An 18,884-nucleotide genomic window follows, 5' to 3' on the forward strand; every position below is an offset into this window, starting at 1 on the left:
GATGGCTTGTTATAGTTCACTGTGTTTTTTTTTTTTAAAGATGCTTTAGACCATTTTTGAAATCTGTACTGAATGTTACAATATTGCTTCTATTGTCTATGATCTGCTTTTTTGTCCATGAGGCATGTGGGAGCTTAGCTCTTCAACCAGGGAGCAAACCCTCACCCCTGCATTGGAAGACAAAGTCCTAACCACTGCACTACCATGAAAATCCCAAGTCCACTATGATTTTTTAAAACATTTTCTGTTTAACAGTTTTACACTCCTATACCAGACCAGAAGCAGATAAACAACATTATATTAGCAATTTGCTTCCTTAGTCACTAAACTTGAGCCTTTCTTAAGCTCATGTCTCAGTTTTCACTCTTCAGTTTTGCCCCAAAATGCACCATCATAAACCCAATCCAAATCATTGCCAGGGGTGTTGGGACTCTTAACAAGATAAAAAGGAAGCTACCCAGGGAAATAGGAATTAAAAGGAGATAGAGTAAGAAAAGAAATAATATCTCATAACTAAAAACAAAAATTGATTTTTCTTACACATCAGATTGAATTTGATCAAAATGGCAATAAGAAGTCCAAGAATGTTGAGAGTATGGATTTGACTTTAAAGAACAGAGCTCACTTGTATGCATACATTCCAGCATGTTTGTCGGGGGAAAAATAGTCCCATTAATGACACAGTATGCTCAGTCTTTTAAAAATTCTTTTAAATGATTGGTGTAAAGAATGAGCACAGTTCTAGTAATAGTTAAAATCCAGTAGGATATAGGCATTGTGACTGAGATGACAAGGCATCTGTTTATGCTCATATAAAGAGCATCGTGTGCCTGAAATTTTGACTGCTATTCAGGTCAAGGCTTTGAGGGATTTTGACCTTATGAAACAGTAGCGTGGCAAGAGATCAAAACATGAAAGAAAAAAAAAAGCAACTATGAGGGCTGCTCTCTTGCATTTCAGAGTCAGCTTTGGCTTGAGTAACACCTGAACACAAGCTAAAGATGCTGAAGTTGATAAGAAGGTGGCCTAAGAAAATAGAAATACCTTGTTTCCAAAAGTTAAAAAGAATAATAACCCTTGCCATGTGGTTCCTTAAAATGAGAAAAGAGAACAAATGAAATATACCCTGGATTGACTTATTTAAATCCTTAAATGACCCTATGTGTCCTCCATATTTTTGTAAATGTGCTTTCTCATTGACATTTACTCAGCTGCCTTTTTTTCCCCTAAATATCGTGCCCCTGATGAACATATTTATATTTTGATTGTAACTAGGGAATAAGATAGTCAGAAATTCATTATAGTTAATATTTTAAACTTAAATATAATTTCAATGATTTGAAATATTATTTTCCCCCATTGAATTGAAATCATAGTATACTATGGAAAGAGGATATTATTCATTTGCTTTATAATTTATTATGGTAATTAATGTTAGAGTTGGCAGCAGATGTTTGGATGTAAGAATGAATCTTTTTAGATAAGTCCCAAAGTCTGTAGTCCTGTGATTTTTTTTTATTATTTTTTTTATTTTATTTTTTTTTTCATATATATTTTTTTTTTCCAGTGGGTTTTGTCATACATTGATATGAATCAGCCATGGATTTACACGTATTCCTAATCCCGATCCCCCCTCCCACCTCCCTCTCCACCCGATTCCTCTGGGTCTTCCCAGTGCACCAGGCCGGAGCACTTGTCTCGTGCATCCCACCTGGGCTGGTGATCTGTTTCACCATAGATAGCATACATGCTGTTCTTTTGAAATATCCCACCCTCACATTCTCCCACAAAGTTCAAAAGTCTGTTCTGTATTTCTGTGTCTCTTTTTCTGTTCTGCATATAGGGTTATCGTTATCACCTTTCTAAATTCCATATACATGTGTCAGTATGCTGTAATGTTCTTTATCTTTCTGGCTTACTTCACTCTGTATAAGGGGCTCCAGCTTCATCCATCTCATTAGGACTGGTTCAAATGAATTCTTTTTAATGGCTGAGTAATATTCCATGGTGTATATGTACCACAGCTTCCTTATCCATTCATCTGCTGATGGGCATCTAGGTTGCTTCCATGTCCTGGCTATTATAAACAGTGCTGCGATGAACATTGGGGTGCACGTGTCTCTTTCAGATCTGGTTTCCTCAGTGTGTATGCCCAGAAGTGGGATTGCTGGGTCATATGGCAGTTCTATTTCCAATTTTTTAAGAAATCTCCACACTGTTTTCCATAGCGGCTGTACTAGTTTGCATTCCCACCAACAGTGTAAGAGGGTTCCCTTTTCTCCACACCCTCTCCAGCAAATTTATTGCTTGTAGACTTTTGGATAGCAGCCATCCTGACTGGCGTGTAATGGTACCTCATTGTGGTTTTGATTTGCATTTCTCTAATAATGAGTGATGTTGAGCATCTTTTCATGTGTTTGTTAGCCATCTGTATGTCTTCTTTGGAGAAATGTCTGTTTAGTTCTTTGGCCCATTTTTTGATTGGGTCATTTATTTTTCTGGAATTGAGCTGCAGGAGTTGCTTGTATATTTTTGAGATTAATCCTTTGTCTGTTTCTTCATTTGCTATTATTTTCTCCCAATCTGAGGGCTGTCTTTTCACCTTACTTATAGTTTCCTTTGTAGTGCAAAAGCTTTTAAGTTTCATTAGGTCCCATTTGTTTAGTTTTGCTTTTATTTCCAATATTCTGGGAGGTGGGTCATAGAGGATCTTGCTTTGATTTATGTCAGAGAGTGTTTTGCCTATGTTCTCCTCTAGGAGTTTTATAGTTTCTGGTCTTACATTGGATGTAAGAATGAATCTTTTTAGATAAGTCCCAAAGTCTGTAGTCCTGTGATTTTTTTTTAAATAGAGAAAATTATCTTCTTTGCCAGAAGTGGGCAACATTCTATGACTCATATAAGTTCATAGATGTTATTCCCATTTCATCAATATTTTGCTATATATCTAATGATTTTTGTGATGTTCTGAACTATAAGCACAAAAATCTTAAAAATAAAATTAATATACTCAGAGTCCCTCTCCTTTTGAACATGAGCATTCATGTTTATGCTGTGTAAGTCCGTTTCTGTCCTCACTCATGCCCAAATAGAGAAAGTGATTATTATGTATGAATATGTCTGTTCTACATTATTTATGTCCTGTAGAGAGTTTTCAAACTCCTGCCAGACATGTGAGTAATGTAAAACATGGTTGAAGATAATAAGCTAGTGTTTTTATAATACCAGAAATGCAAATAGATGCAAAAGCATTAAAATGAAAATTTCTGTATTTGCCTTTCTTTTCTGAGTTCATGCTCAGTTTTTAGAGATCCCTGGTTTTACTCTCTATAAAATATTTTACATTCACATTCTGACTATACCTGTCCTCAAAGCATTATTTTGTAGACCTCTTGATACATGAAATGTAGTTACACTTGGTTTGCCTCTCATCTTTTTGCCAATGATTTTAATTAAAAATACTCTAAGGCCTTTCAATTGACAACCCTTTTCAGTGGTTCCTGAAAGCTCTCCAAGTCTAATCAGTCTGCTGCCAATTAAAAAACAATTTTAATGGCTTTATAAAACCTAGAATTAAAGTAAAATTTCCTCACTTCTTTTAGGTTTTTTATCTTACTTAATTCATGGTCTAACCATCTTGAATTTTAGAGCATCTTTTGGTTAATCGCTTAGGTTAAAGGTTTGATTAGAAAATTTCCAAGTTACAACTCAAATAACTTTGGGAAATAACTGTATTCTTTTGCTCCCTTCAGCTAAAGTAGAGGTTTGACAATGGGCCTTGTGTATTTCAGTGCAATTGGTTTTATGTTGTAAATTCATTTATCTACTACAACATAAAATGTTGTAGACACTGCAAATTTAAGAGACTAGAGCTGAATTAACTGTTGGAACTGCTCATTTCTTACTTATAAAATGAAAAAAATTGGCCTACGAAGATCTCTGTAGTGCCCTTTCAGTTCTAAATGTTTATGATGCATTTCTCTTTGCTTGAAATTTTATATAAAACTCTGGAGTAATTAGCAAAGAGATTCCAAGTATCTCTACTATATAAATCTCAGGAGTCAGCTGGAAGATGATAATAAAAATAAAATTTTCTTCCTATTCAAAGAAGGCTGAATTCTGAAATAGTTACATTTCACTCATCATGAATATGTAATTAAAATACCATGAAGATAAAATATTCAGCCTCTATGTGATAAATCCGTTGTCTGCTGACAATAAATAACACATCAAGACATATACAAGGGTTTTTTTTTTTTTCTATATGCTTAATAATCTGCTAGTTAAAGAAGGTATCCCATGGCTTTATGTCAGATGGTGTATAGAAGAAGGTCAGGTGGATCAGAAAAAGTAAATCCCATTGCTTGTTGAATTTTTGCAAGATGTAGTTGATTCACACAGTTGCTCAAGTTCTGTGTTTAATATGTATCATGAAGCCAACATGTATCTCTCCTTTCTGGCAATTTGTATGAAAGAGAATTTGAAGTGAGGGACGAGATATATAAAACTAAACAGAGTTTTACAGAATAAACCTTCTTAATTATCAGATAATATTTTCTTAAATGGGAGAACAACTTCTTTTATGATATCTCTTCAGTATTGACTCTCATCGTGCCCATGATTCTAATGTCAGTATCTATTCAAGAAGCTATACTGCCTTAATAACAGTATCAAAGCAGGATAGTAGCTCTTAACTACAATTTAGTTACCAAGCCACTCTCACGAATTTGAGCACTCCTTGGTGCTACACATATCTGTAGTAATTCCTCTGCACTTGTTCATGAGATAGAGTGTTTTATAGTCTTTTGATTGATATCCCAGCTTCCTTTGTGAGCACCTGACCTTTTACCCCAGGTTCCTCATAAAGTTCAACCTATAAATCCTTCCTGTGCTTAGAACTGGAATCCTTACATCATCATCAGGTAGGTATGCCTTGTACTACCACGCCTGTAGAGATCATTTTAAGCCTGGCTACCAATTATCAGCTAAAGCTGTTGCTATGATTATGCAATATGTTTTACACTGTAGAACTGCAGTCTCCCCATACCCATTAAAGGTCAGTCATCACTCTAATGTTGGGTACGTATAAACAACACAACCAAAAACTTCAATCCACGCTTGTCAACCTGCTTGTACCTTTTTAAAAAAATCAGATATTTTTTTCATTTGATTGGTTTTGCACAGGCTTTATTATTATTATTATTATAGTTTATCAAGAACTAAAGGGATTTAAGATTGTCATATGCCATTGTGTATACCTTCTATCTTCCTGTGACTTTGTGTGTGTATATATATGTGTGTGTGTGTGTGTTTGTGTACACAAACAACATACCCAATTACACCTGTTAAAGTCACCATTCAGACATTTGAACAGGGGTGGCAGCAAGTGATCACAGCTACTAAGAGCTAGATTAAGGAACAATCGGACTAGGGTTTATAGCTCAGCTGTGCCATTTACAAGTTGAATCCACCTGAAATTTTTACTTCTAATCTATAAAATGGAAATAATCTTAGTACTTGTTCTTAGGGCCATTGTGAGGTAATGACCTCACTTGAGTGAGTCATGACCTTACCACTTTTTAAGCCTTTACTGCTTAAGTAAGTAAGCACCTACCACAATGCCTGAAACATGCAGAGAGCTCTGTAACTGGGAGCTTTTATTACAAGTATTTTAATACTAATAAAAATGATAATAAATGAGGTAACTGATTTTGATACATTGAATCTCTTTTAGTAAGTTTTAAAAAAATGTTTAAATAGTATCTCACAATGCCAGTAGAAGTCTCTAACCTCAAAGAACTTACAAAGTCAAGACTATTTAAATAATTAAATGGACAATTAAAAGGTGCAATTAAGAATACAAGCCAGAAACCAAAAGAGCATTGAGAGACTGGAAGTGGAAAAAAAAAAAAGAATACAAGCCAAACTGAAAGAATGATAACAGCACAAAGTTAATTTAAAATGTAAGAACAGGTGGTAAGTACAGCTAGTTGCCCATAAGAAACTGGCCATAGTTGTGGGAAATAGATATTTCCTTTTATTACATGCTCTTTTATATTCTTGAAATATGCTTGAATGTACATATAGTTCCTTTTCACAATGTGCATTTTTAAACAAATGGAAGAGAAAATGTAAAGAAAGATTTTCATTGTTTGAAAATAGTATGGATTTTCCAGACCTACTCAAATTATACAACCTTATTGCAAGAAGATATAAACCCTATAATGATGAAGATACTGAGCATGTGCTCTTCTAATTTTTCTCGTGATGGGAAAAATGTAAAATTTGGAAATTAATATATATCTCTTCATGAGTAAGAAGGGTCAGTATAGAAAATTTCCTGAATTTTCTCTGAAGTTTTTAGTGGTTATTACTAATGTGTATCCAGAGAGTACTTACTGGGTTCAAACATTACATGGTTGAATTCTTGTGACCAGGCTGGGCTATGTATTTGGGGAGGTTCAGTGCAGAATGAATATACAGGGGTTCTTTCCAAAAATTGTTAAGAATTTCAAGAGGATGATGGCAAAGCATGAAACCAAGCGTGAAATCCTTTTGAGTGAGGGGACCTGGGTGACTACATGAGTTGTACTCCCATGACGCAGGTCTTGTTTGCAATACCCTTGTGAGAAATATATTCCTATTCATGTTTTATATATGAAGAAGAAAAAATTCAAAACTCTGAAAGTATTACCAGCCTGCCTCAAATGTTACAGATTGTGAACTGTGAATCTGGTGTTTGAAAATTGTGGAGCCTGACTTAGGGACCTCCACTTTTAATCACTGTAAAAGGAACTAGCTTCCGAACCTAAAGACAAATAATTCTAAACTAATTCTTTTACATTTTTAGTAGCTAGTTAACTGATAGATCAAGGGGATAATATTTAAAAACAAACAAACATATCTTGTTTTCATGAAGATTTGCTTGCAATTATTTTGCATACCTGTATTTTTCATATGGAACTCACCTTATTTCATAGTTATTGGTGTGGTTGTCACCTTCACTACTATACTGTGAGATATGTAAAAATAGAGATTCCATTGTATTCATTTCTGGATGTCCTGTAGTGATATATACTTATATATCTGATATAATACTGATATAAACATTGTAACTAAGCTACTGAATAACTTCTGCAATTTTAGATTGCTTTAATGGAATGTTATGTCCAAAGCCAGAAAATCTAGGTTTTGGAGCACCAGTCAGATTAAATCTAGTTCTAGAAAGTGTCTGGTATTATAGAGCTTGTAAATAAGATTTATCAGAGTCATGGTTATCAAGCCTCAGAACTTTAAGATTGTCAGGTAGAAACAATACTCACCTTACTCTGTGGTGGTTCAGGGTTCAAAACAAATTTCATTTTATTATTGTATTGTTATTCATTTACTTTTTAGGCTGCAACCAACCAGGGATTGAACCCGTGCCTCCTATAGTAGAAGCACAGAGTGCTAACCATTGGACCTCCAGGGAATTCTCAAAGAAAACTTTAAATTAATGAAGTCAAAATAATGCAGGCTTCCACTAGGTGTAAAGATCTTTGCCAATGGGAAAATTTGCTGCCATACTCAGGAAGGAGTTGTCTGTTTCTGGAAGTAGTGAATCCTGTAGTAAAGAGGAGGTTATACTCAGTGACCTCCATAATCCCTTCCTGCCTATATTTTTAATGATTCTAACAGATAATTAAGTGTTCACAGTCAATAACTAAAGCCATGGGGAAATTTAGTACATAACAAAATGTTTTTTATTCTGGCATAGGTTTTGAAAGTAATTATTAGTCTGTTACATATCATGAATTTTATCCTATATTTGTAGGGTCAGTGCACAGATGTTTTCTTATTTCATCATCACTAAAGAAATGATGCAGTAGTTTCAAATGCAGTACAGTGATAATTATACTATAGAACAATTATACATGTCTGCTATTATTTTATGAAAAATTATTGTTTTTTTTTTCTTTCTTATAAGCTTTGCTGTGTTCTTAAATGTCTTTTCACAGTATATGATGTTGCTGTTATTCTTTACCCTCCATGGGCACTTTGATGAATTTCATAATAAGTATCAATGAGAAGATATTATAACATTTTAGCAACTAATTTCACAGCCAAATACTCAACACACATATTTCATAGCATTGGATATAACTACAAAAAAAAGTTTTGTATTTTTGTAATCTCTGCACTTTGGTGCCTGCACATATAAAAGTAGAAATTTTCCATCGGAACAATATTTTCTTCAAGCCATCATTGTATATCAAAACAATTTGCCCATAGTTTAAAAATATTACTTTGAAAAAATTAAATCCTCTTGAAATCCAACTTAAAAACTCTGTGTTCAGGATTTCCCTGGTGGTCCAGAGGTTAGGACTCTGTGGTTTCACTGCAGGGGGCAGGGTTCAATCCCTAGTCCAGGAGCTGAGATCCTGCAAGTCACATGGCTCAGCCAGAAAACTTCCCCTAACCATGCCCCCTCCTTCCCCCAAAAAACTCTGTCTTCTTTTTGGTCAAAGGTAAAATTAATTTGATCATGCAATTGTCATTTCGTGTTGAGTTCAGTTAGGCTTGAGGTTCTATTTCAAGCATTTAAAAAAACCATGCTACTCTCTGCTTTCATTTTGACATAACTTGTCAGTGGACTATATAATTATCATTTGAAGCTCAGTGATTGATTCTAAATAATGTATCTATGGAGATCTTAGAGAAGATAAAATCTGTGCTTGACACATGTAGAAACATGATATCTCTTAATGTCTTTTTTTTTTTTTTTAACTATTTAGACTATCAAGATGGTAGTCCCTAAGGCCTTGGCATTTGTAACAATATGGCTTGCACAAAGGGTAGCACTTTTAAAGTGCATTTGTCAAAAGCATTTTTGCATAAGACATCATGACAAAAAGATTTCATTACCACATGCCAATTCCTTTTTGGAAGCTAAAATAAGATTATGAGGCTTTCCTGATTGCCTTTTATTGAAGGAATTGGTCATCATGTGTGAGGCAGGGAGGTTCCTCCAAACCTTTTCCTTATCTCTTAACAAATTTCAGGGAAATCAGTCAAACTAATCTTGGCCCCAACCAAATGCTTGGTTGCGTGCATGTCAAGTACCTGTGAGTTGAGCCAAAGCAGGCCTGTTTTGGTCTCCTTGGATATAGATCTTCAGAAAAATTTGGATTACTAGAAGTGTAATGATTAATATCACAAGAGATAACTTTTTAGTCCTCATAATTGGAGGACTGTGAGGCAGAATTGGTGGTTAAGGCAGAAGAGTGTCTCACTGTTTGTGATTTATCAGTCTGGTAATGACTGTGTACTGAAGGGATGACCTCTCATGATGTGTCACGAAACATATTATTCCAAAGAATTTTGATCTGTATCTTAGAAAAAAGAAAACAGCAACAACAACAAAAACTTTTTAAGGTCTGAACACAAAGTTAGTATGATTCTAAACTGACAAGACTCGAATGCTAATTTTGGATACTCAAATTTTTTGACTTAATCCCTAATTTAAATCAAGAGTATTATGCTTTTAGCATTTGAAGAACATTCAGCTTAAATGTATTTCTAGACTGATCACCACTTGATATTAACCATTTGTTATAATTTAAAAAGATCGCGTGCTTGATTAAAAAGTCATTTGTTACACAGTTCAAAGAATTTTGTCTCAAAATTTACAGACTATAAATAATCATATATATGAAAACCAAAGATGCATTCAATGAACCGTTTAATAAACATGTCGAGTGAGCCAGGAGTGAAATTGGTGCTGGAATACTTTAGCAAAATTTATGTTAGCATCATGAACACTTTAAACAGCATGTCTAATTAAATGTCAGAATGACACCCTAAATTTTCCTCCTTTGCCCCCTTTATTTCCCTTAGCTGGACCAATAAATTGAAGAGGTACTAAGTTTTCTCCTGGTTTTGAGATTACTTGCCTTTGTGATTTCAGTCAACATAACTTAAGTCAGATAAAACAATTTGATTTGGGTTCAATATGGTGCTATTTTGATCTGAAGGTCAATTTACCAACAAGCAGGAACAGTTTCTCATTATTTTCTTTCCCCACTCTGAGCAGTCTTTACTGAAGTCTTTCAAGCAATGTGTGACCTCTCTTTCAATACTTCTTGCAGATTTCACAGGCTGTCACCACCACTCAGCCATCACTAACACAGACAACTGTAATGGAAACAGTAACTATGGTGACCACGAGGGAGCAAATCCTGGTAAAGCATGCCCAAGAGGAACTCCCCCCACCACCTCCCCAAAAGAAGAGGCAGATTATTGTGGATTCTGAAATTAAGAAAAGGTGAGAAGCTCTTGCTCATGGCTTTATCCTCAAGCAAGAGTAATTGTTAAGAAGGAAAACTCATTTACAACTGTTTTGATGGCAGTGTTTTTACTTAGTTTTTCCAGAAGCCTCAGGTGTCTATAATGTCAGTTAAGTTAGTGGGGAAAATTATGAAGTAAGTTTTTCTTCAAGCAATCCCTGGCCCACCAGAAACTGAATGCTTAATGGAAATGTGAGGTTTTTTCTGGATTGAAAGAAACTGCAAGTGATGAACTGCCATGGATACAGTTTATCCTGAAAGTTTCCTTTTTTTCTAATCAAGAGCCTGCTTATTCAGTGCTACTTTTGCATTAAATGCCTTTTCCCAGTAATGGAAAGGACATTTTCATGAGGAAGAAGTACACCTATAATAGACACGATCCATTCTGTTAGTTTACGAGAACATAATGTCTCAATCTGCGCATCCTAAATCAGGAGTAATTACAGAACAGATTTCCTGTTCTTTGATATTTATAAAGTCTTATCTTGAAGGTGTTAGAATTCTTAACTGATCTTTTTGTGGATATTCTCAACTAGACATTGTAGATAAGTAAGGTATTATGTAAATTGGTAGGTATATTAAAAGGGGAATAAAATGTCATAAATGCAAAAGCTAGCATGAAAATCAGAAAAACGGTACAATTTCCTTTTCATGACAATTATTATATTTCCAAGATTAAGAAAGAACATTAAAATTGGCCTTACATTTCTAAGCAACATATGTTGGGGAATGCATGGAACACTTGACATTAGAATCTGTGTATACAAGGGTAGGGAAACATGAGAATAACATGTACATAAAAATAGTGTCAGATGTTTTAGGCAAAGGAAGAAACACCTGGAGAAGTTTTAAGGTATATCATTTGGGACTTTCAATGTTGTGGTTTAGTTGCTAAGTTGTGTCCGACTCTTTTTTGACTCATGGACTGTAGCCTCATGGACTGTAGCCCGCCAGGCTGCTGTGTCCATATTTCTGAGGCAAGAATTCTGGAGTGGGATGCCATTTTCCTTCTCCAGGGTCCCCAACCCAGGAATCAAACCCCTGTCTCCTGCATTGGCAGGCAGATTCTTTACCACTGAGCCACCAGATAAGCCCTGGAACTTTCAGTACTTCCCTGTTAATCTGTGACTTATAACCTACTTTCATAATTCCACAGTACACTGCAGGGCTTTTCTCCCTGGTTGGAGCTGCTTGGCTGAGTGAATTCTCTTGTCCAGGGCTCAACAAATTAAAGCCTACGGGCTCAGTCCAGCCCACTGCTGGTTTTTGTATGGCCCATGAGCTAAGAACTGTTTTTACATTTTTAAATGGTTGAAAATAACCAAAAGAATTTCATGACATGTGAAAATTTTCTGAAATTCAAAGGTCAGTGTCCCCAAGTAAGGTTTTATCGAAGCAACATCGAACTCATTCTCCTATGTATCATCCTTGGTTGCTTTCATATCACAAAGGCAGGGTTGGGTAGTTGTCACAGAGAGTATATGACCTACAAATCCCCAAATATTTACAATCTGCCCCTCATTGGGAACATTTTACTCAAGCTTGTTCCTATCAGATGGTTCTCGAATCTTTGAATATTGGCATTCTATGTGGGATGACAACTTCCAAGTATTCTGCTCATGATAGCGGTTGAAATTTTAACATTCATTGATGGAGAAAGAGTGTGGCAGCAAAAATAAATCAGTAAAGCTCTTAATGAATTTGCCTTTTATTAATCTTAATAGCATGGCTATTAATTTGATGCCTTGTTCAATATATGTCTACAGACAATGCCTGGTAGGCACATGGATTTATGGATCCTTTGCAACAACCTAACAGCTTTCCAACAAATATCCAAGCAGAGCAATATGGAAACCTAGTTAACTTACCCTCCTAATGCATTCATGACCCTCCTAATATGGATATTAACAGAGCAGGTTGATTCCTACTTATTCTATCTTCAAAAGCTTCTTCTTGGTTCCTGTATTTGGTTAGGAAAAATGTGTTCTGAGCACTTTTTTGTTTTCAAGAGAGTGTGACTAAGTGGTGAAATGTTTTGTCTCCTAAATTCTGTTTGTATCATATGCTCTCACCAGTTTTTTTTAAGTTCTTTGAATGACATGTCCAATTAGGAACATAAAGGATATATTATTTAAATAAAAACTGACACTTATTGAGGATTTTATTATGTACTCAGCACTAGATTAAATGCTTTATTTACATAGCTCATTTATTCTTCCCACTCACCCTACCAAATAGCTATACCTACGAAATAGTTATGGCTAATATTACTATTACACACAGCTTCAGAGTGCCTGAGCCAGGGTTTCAGCTGAAGGAACCTGACTGCAGAACCTGGACTGTGTAGCTAAATGCTTCTTTGTTAGATAAATGACCAAGGTGATCTTAGGTCTCTGTTTGCCTGAATCATCACAAATTATACCTTTTGTCCCAGCTTAATTATCTAAAGCACCAACTTTCACTCTCAGATGTGTCCTGATTTGGACAGTAGGGTAAAAGAGACACTCTGTGTAAGAGTCAAGATTGACCCTTTTAGACTGAACAAAGAGAGCAAATGAGCAGACATTTAGGCGCAATTTTCCGTTAAGTGATAATTGTCTATAGGATGGGAATTGGTTGAAATATTGTAAGAGTTCCAGAGGTGTCATGCGGACATGACTGAAAACATTATGGTGGCTGGCATTTCTCTCTTTTCCCAGGTGAGAACTAGTAGTGTTTAACTGCCAAGACTGTAGTGTCGACAACCTACTGAATGCTGATTGAAAAAAAAAAAAAGATATCTTTTTTCAGCTTTGACACACTACTGTTCTACCCCTACTATTCTTTACCTGACTTGTTTTCTTTTTTCTTCCTTTTGCTTAATTCTTATGGTAGTATCTCATAAATTCAAATCTTTTTGCCCTTCTGACTTCTTTATCTGAATTACTCCCTCTCGATGATTCAAGTCTGACTCTCAATGAATGATTCCCAAATTTCATAGCTTCATATCTGACTCTTTCCCTCAGATTTTACTTTCTATCTTTAAATCTATGATCTGGGTGCTTCTACTACTGCATCCAAGCAGCGCTTCAGTTTTTATCAATTGCAAACATTTGTTGCCTCCAATTACCCACACCTAGTTACTCAGACATTGCACACGTATTTTAGTTATTATAACTCATTTGTCTGCATGCCTAAAGAAGTAGCAAATATTGGAAAAATCATGGACTTTGGAATCAGGATTACTCAGGTTTGAAATCTGCCTGTTTTAATTACTAGCTTATGATTCCAGCAAATTATGTAATATCTGTGCCTCAGATTCAATATCCTCACTTTATTGAACACTGGCTGTGAGGATTAAGTAAGAAGCATTTAATAGTTGCCTGTAAGGTAGTAAGAATTCAACAAGTGCTGTAGCTAGTGGTCTTGCTTGCTTATGTTAACACTATGGAGGTAGAGGCAGTGGTGGAAATGATGGTGGTAATTGAAGTAGTGATGATAGTGAAGATGATGGTTGGTAGAGAAGGTAGAGATGGTGGTCATGTACTATTGGGGAAAGAAATTTCATAATAAGCATCCTTTGAAGCTTACTAAATGTAACAGAAAAATGACTTTTCATCTTCTTCAAAACAGAATTTACTGTCTGACTTCTCCATTTCTGTTCTTTACTTTTTCCTTAATTATTATTATTATTACACTATATTATTGGGCAAGTGCCATCATTTTAGTCATTTTCCAAGCATTCTGTCAACACCATGCCTTAAGCCATATACCTCCTTGTGGCCAGATTTGCCCCTCCCCTTTCTGATTAATCTGCCTTCAATTAATGTACCTAAAATGTTGCTTTTATGCTGACCCTCTTGGCTTGAGATCCCTATAGCTCCAGTTGTCTCCACAATAAAACACAAATTCCTTCCTATGGTATAAAATGTTTCTCCCACCAAGTTTATGCATGTGTGCTCAGTCATATGTGACTGTTTGTGATCCCATGAACTGCAGCCCACCAGACTCCTCTGTCCATGGGATTTCCCAGGCCAGAATACTGGAGTGAGTTGCCATGCCCTCCTCCAGGGGATCTTCCCAACCCAGGGATCGAACCCAGGTCTCCTGCATTGTAGGTGGAGCCATCAGAGAAGACCAATTTTATGCGTAGCTTCCCCTGAATCTTTCCACTCCATCCAGTATGTTACATTCATTTTTTGCTATATGCCTCAGTGTTACCCACATACAGTTTTTTCATCACCAATCACGACAAAGGAATTTCATTATCAGATTTTTTAATATTTTACTTAGATTTCATACATAGTACCATATATATAATAAATAATCACAAATATTTGTTGAAAGAGTAATAGAGTTCCAATTAATTGTGATGACTAAAATCTTATTTTTCAGTAGCATTTAAATAATTCCTTCTACTTCTTCATGGATTTTTTTAAACAACAAACAAGTGAACATTCTGATCATCTTTAATATTCTAATTTCACCCATTAGGACATCGTTATTTACTCAAAATTATTAAGGGATTTAAAATTCAGCTTTGTGTACTACACTACACTTTCTTAATTATGTAAGGTGCATTTAGTTGATTCCTTAATAATGATACAGTTTCTACATTTGTTATATTTACTGCATAAATTGTCCTCCTTACACTAAGATATATAAAAGTGCTTAATGATCTTGGGCCACAAGGTAATTATTTCTAAAATAAATTATCCCTGTAGTTCAGTGGTATTATTTTACATATAGGTAATTATCAGAGTGTGGAACCCACTCTAGGTTAAAACTAGATCTATTATACAGTTAATTGGGGTTCATTGAGGAGAATTCATTCCTAATCATGTAACAGTTATTTTAAAAAACTTTTCACAAAAGCTTTCATTTACATTTTTGTATCAGCCAGATGAAAACAATGGTAAATGGAATTGTTTTTTTAAATAAATGCAATCTCAATAAAGATGATTTTTAAGTTATAGTGTTAATAAAAGTGTCCCTGACCTCAAAGGAAGTGTAGAGAGATTTAGAAATAACTAAATTCACTGAGTTTCTATCTTCTGCTTTGTAAGCAGACAGTCTTAAGTTTGCTGTCTCTTGCTATGTCCCATATGCTTACTAAATGGTGGAAGAAAGTGCCTAGATAATTAAGCACCTGCGTAATTATTGTATTTTCTATTTTTTAGCTTGTGTTTTTTATTTTTTTATAAAAATCTACTGCCTAAATAATGTTACTTTATGTCACATCCTTGGAAGGGAGTTAGATGTGTTAGATGAGATCTCTCTTTTTGCAATTTTTTGAGAATAATGCCTAAGCTATTTTTTAAATATTTATTTTAACTTAATTTCCAAACTATAATCTAGAAGTTGTAAACTAAAACATTTTAACTTATTCAAAGAATCTAATTAGATGATTAATGTGTCTAAGAGCTCGTTTTTTATTTCCTATATGATAAGTTGGTCCTAAAATACTTGAAGTGTTCCTCTAGTGATAATATTTTTTTTTCCCCCCAATGGCACAGCCCAGAAAAACAAAACCTTGCTCCTTTTATCTAAGGAAACCACACTCTAGAATTGTTCCTGGTTACAGGTTAATTGAGGTTCTGAAAGGTTAAATAACTTGCTTTCAGTTGCAAACCAAGGACTAGTGCTGAGTCTCCTAATTTCCGTTCCAGTGTTACATTTGAAATGCCCTACTTCTTTTTATGTATTAGAGTCAAATGACCTTGGTCATAAACTCAAATTTCAGTTCAGAAACTACTTTTGGTGAATAATAGAAACCTTACAGACCATCTTCAGATATTCCAAAAAGATAACCATCCATTTAAGATTCTTAAAGCTAATTTGTCATATAAGTCAAGAATATCAGTAAATGTGTACTGAAGAATATAAGAATGATAATTCTAGAGGCACGCTAAGTGGCCAGAGAACAGATCAAGCAGTGATACTCATTGCAGTGCATGACATAGCACCCCTTGGGGGTTTGCTAGAAGTGCAGATTTGGGGGTTGTTCCCCAAACTTGCTGAATCAGAAGCTCTTCTTGTGGACCCAGGAATCTTTTACAAGCTCTCTAGCTCATTCTTGATAAATCTTGAAGTTTGAGAACCCTTGTCCAAGAGCAGTGGTTCTCATACTTTAGCATGCATCAGTCATCTAGAAGGCTTGTCAAATAGCAGATTACTGGTCCCCAGCAGAGTTTCTGATTCAGTAGGTCTGGGGCAGTGCCTGAGAATCGTAATATCTCACAAGTTCCCAGGTGATACTGATGCTGCTAGTTCAGGGCCCACATTTTAAATCAGTGCACTAGAGCATCGTCTTAGTTTCATCCTAATTCTTGCTTCTCACTTCCCCAAAGTAGCCCCATCTTGTGACACCTCTAATGCTTTATGTTGAAATGATCTTTTCATATGCTTGTTTCACACCCTCAGCTCAGGGCTTCCTGAGGCCAGGATCCATATCTTACTCCCAACCTGTTACGGGGCCTTCTAATTTGGGGATGCCCAATACATGTTTTGAATTGAAATGTACTATACTGAGAACTGGGTGTCTAGTCAAAGCAGTTGTATGAAAAAGTACTCTTCCAGAGGGCAAGGCACAAAGAACGCCAACCAAGAGGAAGGTAGGGCTATCTTCCCAGAACCATACCATACAGTTTGTTCTGAGTGAAGAAAATGGTAGTCACATATATTCATCTAAAAGAAGCAGCATGGTTGAATGCAAAAAAAAGTTGATTTTAATCAGAAGGTATGAACTACCACTATTTCCGTTCTTCTGAGTCTTTCTTTCACCCTCTCATACTGTACATCAAGTGCTGAAACTGTACTCAACAAGCTTACCAGAGATCTCCTTAATTGACAGCTCCAAAGGTCACTCTTCAGTTTATCCGTCTTGACCTCTGTGCTGCGCTTGACAGTGGTGATTAGTTCCTTCTTGAAGTTTTCTGCTTTCTCAGTTTCTGAGATATTGTTCTCTCCTGTTTCTTTTCTCCTCCTAACACTTCGACTATGTCTTCCCATTCTCATCTTCCTCTCCCTTTCATGTTGATCTCCAAAAGATTTATATTTTGGCATTGTTTTCTTTTCATGGCACTCTGTTGTCCAGGGGAATGCCATGTATCATCTTGCTTTTCCCAACCATCTATACCTGATATTTTCTAAATTAATATCTCTACCATAACCTCCATTTTGATGCTCATACCTGTAGCATCCACATATTTTTTGGGCATTTGCACCTGAACCTCTTACAGAAAACACACATGAGGTTCTGCAGTTTAGATTGCCCATCTTTAGAGAGTGTCATTCACATCATAGTTATCATAGTTCCTACAAACAGCCTTCTAGCCTTGTGCAGTGCACAGCCTGTGCAGCCATTCACAGCGGTTCAGATATTTCCACCTTCCTAAATCCCTTCAGGTATGCCTCTTGAATTCTCTTTAGTTTATCTCTTTTTTTTACATCCAGGCTACGTTTCCCCTAGTTTAGTCTCTGATAGTTTTCTGCATGAAATTTTTAACTGATTTCTCTGCCTCACCCTTCTTATCCACACTCTTCACAGCGTCCTGAGGGTTACCTCAAAATGCAGTTTTAATTAGATCATTCCTCTGCCTGTGGTTCTTGAAATGCATAGCACAGAAATTCCTTTCTGATCTTTGACTGCCTGACTCTCCAGCTTCAATCCCTTCTCCCCTACCCATTTTTTTTTTATATGCCAGTGCTACTCAAAATAGACTGCAAACCATTTATTACCAGTACACAATGAGATAAAGAGCTGGAACCAGAATATAAATCAGTGCACTGCTGCCTTTATCAGGAAAGTTTTGCAATTAAAAAGGAATCAAATGAAATCAGGTGCTTTATGACTTCGTTGATTTCTGCTCTGATGACTTTTCTTGTCACAGACTACTAACAGATAGTTCACAGACTGGCCACACACTACATTTCAAATGGTGCTGCCCTCTGCTCAGCTTTAAAGAACCGCCCTCTGATCTCCGAATGCTCAATATTCCCTCAAACTTATGTTTTTTTGTACTGACTGTTCTCTCTGTTGAAGATCGTTTTTCCTTATGTTCCCTTTTCCAGCTCCCACATTCCTTTTCCTTAACTAACTACCTTCTCTTTCTGGGAACCTAACCTCCCAGACATTTCTCAGCCTTGCCAATCCTTCCATTCAAACACTTGCAGAACTTCATTGTAATCGTCTTGTTTTTGCATATGTATCTCTAGTAAACTCCTTGAGGGCAGGAGCCATTTATTTGCAACTCTAGACCTATAGCACTTAATATAGAAGTTCACACATTGTATACATTAAGTAATGTTCATGGGATATCAAATGGGTATTTGTGAGTCTTGTCAGGAAAACAAAAACCACTCTAGGTGTTTCAGAGAAAGAAAATATAACCCAGGGACTTGAAGAAGGAGGTGATGAAAAGCTGGGAAGCAACATGTGAAACTATCAGAGACTAAACTAGGGGAAAGGCAGCTTGGATGTAAAGAAAGGGATAAACTAAAGAGAATTTAAGAATCATACCTGAAGGGATTTAGGGAGGTGGCAGATATTAGGACAGCTGTGAATGGCTGCACAGGTTC

The 18,884-nt window shown here is 35.8% G+C and overlaps 1 protein-coding gene across 1 annotated transcript in view; it reads left to right on the plus strand.

Annotated features, from left to right (window-relative positions):
- The window catches only part of DMD (dystrophin), a 2,165,569-nt gene that overhangs the window by 679,320 nt on the left and 1,467,365 nt on the right, over window positions 1-18,884 (plus strand). Inside the window, exon 16 of the mRNA XM_061137756.1 lies at window positions 10,128-10,303. Within this exon, the coding sequence (XP_060993739.1) occupies window positions 10,128-10,303 (176 nt within the window). The remainder of the gene's footprint in view (window positions 1-10,127; window positions 10,304-18,884) is intronic.

The sequence above is a fragment of the Dama dama genome, chromosome X, assembly GCF_033118175.1.
Source record: "Dama dama isolate Ldn47 chromosome X, ASM3311817v1, whole genome shotgun sequence".
In the NCBI taxonomy this organism is placed as follows: Eukaryota; Metazoa; Chordata; class Mammalia; order Artiodactyla; family Cervidae; genus Dama; species Dama dama.